At 43.0% G+C, this 5,733-nt stretch overlaps 1 protein-coding gene across 2 annotated transcripts in view; it reads left to right on the top strand.

Moving 5' to 3' along the window:
• ubtd1b (ubiquitin domain containing 1b) overlaps nt 1–5,733 on the top strand; it is a gene marked incomplete at its 3' end in the record, with an annotated part of 9,699 nt that extends 3,966 nt beyond the window's left edge. Inside the window, 4 exon segments of one of the 2 annotated variants that reach the window (XM_035664865.1) lie at nt 68–149; nt 4,389–4,616; nt 4,710–4,867; nt 5,191–5,733. In XM_035664865.1, the coding sequence (XP_035520758.1) occupies nt 83–149; nt 4,389–4,616; nt 4,710–4,867; nt 5,191–5,460 (723 nt within the window). In that variant the 5' untranslated portion in view covers nt 68–82. 2 annotated transcript variants of the gene reach the window in all.

Genomic DNA, 5,733 nt, shown 5'->3' on the forward strand with positions numbered 1-5,733 from the left:
CTGCCAGTAGTTCCTCATAGGACGCTGATTGGTCTAAACCACTGTGGCTCGGACACAAGTGCGTAACCTGAAGCCCGGCAAGATGGATTCTCCCATGATATCCCGAGTCCAGCTGCCTCGCAAGGTTAACTCAGCACGTCTTGATCACAGTTAGTAGAAACCAACCCCAATGTATCTTAGCATTGTTTTTCTAAAACTCTCAGATATTGGTATCGGTCAGGGTGTAGTATAGCACACAGATACCTAATCTCAAAGCATAGTTTGAAATGTTCTGTAGAAATGAACAACACAACAGAGTAGAGGAAAAGTGCAGGTCTACCAGCCCCTGATAGTTAAGAGTGTATTCTCTGAAATAGTCTGTAACATAGTGGATGCTACACAGGACGTTGTCGGTAACTTTATCTGTGCTTGCAGAAAGCTGAATGCACTGTTGTGGTGATAAGATAACCAGCTACATGGAAGAGGGTGTGTGTGTGCTTGTGTGTCCAGAGGAAATGGATTCACATGGATGCAGTCTGTGTCTGGTTAAAGAGGAACACAGAAAACAGAAAACAGCACACATTTATTATTTGCCTCATGTCGGGAGAATGTGAGAGGCTGTTAAGTCTTCACAGGGCCCAAGCAGCATTCTGCGTTACAGCTGAGCGTTCCTTTCCCAGAAGCAGGTAATCCTTTAACAGCCACCTATGGCTGTTGGCTGCGTTGTTTTGTTTATCCTGACATACAGCACCAAGGAGGCTCGTTTATGACGCATTTCATCAACACTCATAAATACAACACACTTCACGATAACCTCATCACGTGGCACCTGCTTTTATGAGCCCAGATGGAGGAAAAAACAGCCTGATACTTCTTCACGTGTCTGCAATCATTTACACACAGGTCTGTGTTTTGGTGTGCTTTATAGATTTGATATAAAGGGGCTGTTTGTTGAAAAACGTCATACTCGCAATACACCGGAGAACAGTTGCATCCATTGAATGTAAAAGCCTTTTTATATTTTATTTCTACCGCTTGTTTGTACAGTGTTTTCCTATAACATCATTTTTTTGGGCATGTGGTTTTATTCAGTATTTAACACTACACGATTAAAATTCAGAGGCACACTACAGTAAAGAACGGAAAGCTCTGGTTTGTAAGGCTTGTCTCTTTTTTTTTTTTTGTAGCTAACCCCCTCTTCTGGTGATTTCTGTCAAGCTTCAAAGTTCTTCAGAAAATATCCTCTGTAAATGTCTTACTGACTCAATGTGTCACTGAGAGATAAACAGTCGGAGTTGAGTCAGACCTCTTCTTGGGAAAGAGGAACCCAAAGTTGGCACAACTGAAATCACAGGATAGCTCATTGTTTTGCCAACTTTGATGATACCACAGGGCGCCCGGATAGTTCAGCTGGTGGAGCTGGCACCCCATGTACCGAGGCTGAGTCCTTCCTGCCGTGGCCATGGACCTGTGGCCCTTTGCTGCGTGTCATACCCTTTTCCCACCTTTTCCGGTCTATCTTCAGCTGTTAATTCCTAATTAATTATATAATTGTGGGAAAAACTGAAAAAAAAGACTGGATCCCATTAGATTTTTATTATTATACTGTAATTGAGCAGGAAGATTTTGAATATCTATCTTGTCATTGCTCTCTGCTGAACAGTGGAATGGAGGCACTGTTTCCAAATGACCTTTTACCTAGTTTGACATTTCTGTACTGAAATATCTTTTATGTATTGGCTGGCATATACACACATCTATCTGCAATGAGCTAATACCTGGCCCATTTATCAGCCTATTTCAGGTGAAGCCAACAAAATGTGCTTTTAGTATTTCTTGACTGGAAGCTCGCTGAACTACCACATATCATCTTGCCTCTGTATCGTGATACTGATACCAGTGTGTTGATGGTGTGCATAGTTAATCATCAGTACTGGCTACATACGGTGGGTGCTAAAGCGTCCCTTTGACAAGAGGATGCATATTGGATATATTTCAGCGGTTTCACACCATCCCCCATCCATGTAAACAGGAAGTATCATTTTGCCATGGAGTTGGTAAGCTTGCTGTGGGCTACAACTTGAGCCCTGTTTTCTTTTTTCAGCCTATAATTACTTTGTGGCTAATTGGTACTATTAAAAGAATGCAGAAGTAGCTGTTAGCAGTTCCTGTTTGCAGTGTTAACCCCATGGATGTACTCACAACTAATACTGGATTAGAGTCAATGATTGGTCGACAGAAAATGAATAAACAATAAACAGTGTATCTGTTAGTCAGACAAACATCGGATGATGCCACCTTGGACTTTTTACACCAACATTTACACAAATACATATTTTTTTGTTGTTTTATCATTTTATTTAAAATGAGTAATCCCATCAATCGAGAAAATAATATGCAATAATCAATAATGAACAGAACTGTTAGTTGTGGCCTAGTTATTTTAATATTGAAGACATTTTTATTTTTTCTAAGGTTTCTTAGCAGATGTTTATTCATGATGGACAACAGATAAGGATATCCTAGTAAGGTGTAAGTCACACTGAATGGTCTGAATGAATAAACTACTGGTATAGTTGTGTGTTTTGGCCCTGGGAATTGGACTAACACGTCACCACCTCGCCTATATTGTATGTGTACCTACATTCAGTCTTATGTTGCAACATGTGGACTACATTAGGACAGATGTTGACAGATATTGAACCCCATGTCTCCTATCTAGACCCCCACATGTCCACACTACAACTTCGGCTGAGCGGAGCCCCTTTGCTTCACTTTGGGATTCACTCCACTCCGAGTGCTAATCCTACACCACCCCATGTCCTTCAAATGACTCCTCCCAAGCCGCCTGCACTATAAATAATTTGTTTGAAAGAAATGCAACCTCTTAGATGTGCGCTGTCTCCGATATACTCCTCTTCATTTTCCATCACTCCACTCAGTGACTGGCATCTCTTGCTCTCAGACATTTGGAAACATAAGCTTAGGCTGGTTTATAATCTGTTTCTGACGAGTACTAAAGGTGCTTTCTGATTAGGCTGGATGTTGGCAACCATTTTAAAAAACCATTTGCTGCTACAAACAGCCCATTCTGGTAAAGTACTACCCATGTTGGGAAATGTCACCAGACAATTGCTGCTTTGGTAAATTGCAGTGTTGTTGGCAGGTAACCACAGCTTGCAGAACTGCTAGTGATTGTCCAGATGCTTAACTGCTGAATGGTGGTCCGAAATGTTACCTCGCGGTCCCGATGCTCGTTCATTGCGTCTGACCCTCAGGCCTGCACTAATAGAAGAGCTTTCCTGGCCTAGGTGTGCGTTGTGTTAATATTGAATCGTGGGAAACACAGGTAAGGTTACAGGTCAAGACAGATATAGGCTACAGATGCTTCATGCATATTGCAAACTCTGAATGACCTAATTTTAGATTGGGATGGCGTAGTGGGGTGGGATATTCTCTGTCTCTGGTGACAGCTAGCGTTTCTCTCTGCTGGCAGCTCTGTTTATGAGTTTAAAGAGATGAAAGCACAGGATATGAACTATATGGGAACATCATGTCATTCATTCATCATTCTGCCTACTGTGTGGTGCACATTTACACATTACTATAAAATTAATTTAAATCATTTGTCCATTGACAAGTTTATAATTGACCAATAGCAGATTTGGATAAATTAATTTAAGCATTAGTATATAAAAAATGAGTGCACATCTCGAGGCACTGTGCTTAGTACGTATCACTGGACTAACACACACACACTTACATTTGTAATTACAACATTTTAGTCTTTTTATGCTCTGTACTTTCCTGTGTTTGTCACTTTGTGTCACTGTCTCTCATTTGCAGTGTCATTTCTGTATTCAAACCACGATTTCCATACATTATGTCTGAGTTTGTATCCTGACTCCCCCGCTTCCTGTTCTCCCATAATCATGTAAAGCAGCATGCTCACAACAAGTTTGTTGTTTATTTCTTTCTGTGGAAAACCATGCAGCTGATTGCAGTTTTCTTTAATTTGCATTGCCACAAGTTCTTAAAAGAAATGATAAAGGAGTCCTAAGCAACTTGAGAAAAGTTAAACACAGTTTATGCCTCTACTTACTTGTATACTGAAGCAGATTGGCTCACAAAAGACTCTGTGGGATAACACATTATAAAGGAACAAAAAGCTGTAGAAAGTGTCTCTCACATGCAGACTAGAATAGGACCTACACCATGTGCCACTGCTGCATGATAACGTGTAATCCTCTTCTTTTTGTAAAATGCCTGAATATGATAAATGCCTGAATATGATAAAAGCCATTTGACCTCAAGAGTTTCCAGGCAACTGTACCACAGTTGTTGACCCTTTCAAACCAGAAGAAATCCCAGACCCTTTCACTACCTGTACCTGTATGTTCCCATCACAGGACGTAACGAGCCTCTGAAGAAAGACCGTCCCAAGTGGAAGAGCGACTATCCGATGACAGAGGGTCAGCTACGGAGCAAACGGGATGAATTCTGGGACACGGCGCCGGCATTTGAGGGCCGCAAAGAGATTTGGGACGCCCTGAAAGCTGCGGCTGTGGCCCTGGAGTGTAACGACCACGAGCTGGCCCAGGCTATAGTGGATGGAGCCAGTATCACACTGCCACATGGTGAGGACAGAAAACATGTAGATCGCAGAAACACACATTTCTTTCCATACAAGCAATGCACAGAATTACATTTTGTCTTCAACTACCCTCCAGGTACTCTCGCGGAATGTTACGACGAGCTCGGGAACCGCTACCAGCTGCCCGTCTACTGTCTGGCTCCACCAATCAACCTCATCTCAGAGCGCAGCGACGAGGACCCCAGCGACAGCCCCGAGCCCCCTGTAGCACCCAAGAAGGAATTCCAGCTCAAGGTACTGTGACAAACACAGCTCCTAAAATACTTACGTGGCTGTTTTTTCTCATTTTATTGGGAGTCTCATCTTTTAAGTAATCCACATACATCAAGTAACATGTATTAAAAACTATTGGATGTACTGCCATGACATTTTTTGACATTCATGGTTCCCATCAAATGAATCTCCTCCCTTTTTCCGACAAATATTGATGGATTTGATGCAAACATTTATGCCTCCCTTAAGATGAATTGTAAAAAACGTTCCGGATTCAGTTTTTAATCTGCTGCTCATTTAAACCTTTGACCGGTGTTAATGTCCACACTTCCTGTTCCCCGCAGGTACGGCTCTCCACCGGCAAGGACCTGCGCCTCAGTGCCAGCATGGCCGACACCATAGGGCAACTGAAGAAGCAGCTGCAGGCTCAGGATGACATCGACGCCGCCCACCAGCGCTGGTTCTTCTCCGGGAAGCTGCTCACAGACAAGACGCGGCTGCAGGACACTAAGATCCAGAAGGACTTTGTCATCCAGGTCATCGTCAACCCGCAGGCCCTCCAAGCCCCCAAGCTGTCACCCACCACCACTGCCTCCTCGCCTTCATCCGAGTGATTGAGGACACGGAGGACGGATGGAAGGGCAGTGCCGTGGGTAGAGAGGATGGTGGCAGGCAGTAAAGGACCAGAGGTGCCTCCTCTTGTCTGGATAAGTAGTTAGCTTTTTGAGAACAGCTACTGAAATAAAAATCAAACTGTGGAGGTACAAAACTACTTTGGAGCAAAAACATGAGGGAGAAACTCAAAAGTGCTGCTTTCTTTCATCTATCATGTGTCATTGTATGTTTTGGGGTCTGCTGGGTTGTTCTTTAAGTGAATCCGGTCAGCA

Source organism: Morone saxatilis, unplaced genomic scaffold, assembly GCF_004916995.1.
Source record: "Morone saxatilis isolate NCDOM2014 unplaced genomic scaffold, NCSU_SB_2.0 Contig1, whole genome shotgun sequence".
NCBI lineage: Eukaryota > Metazoa > Chordata > Actinopteri > Moronidae > Morone > Morone saxatilis.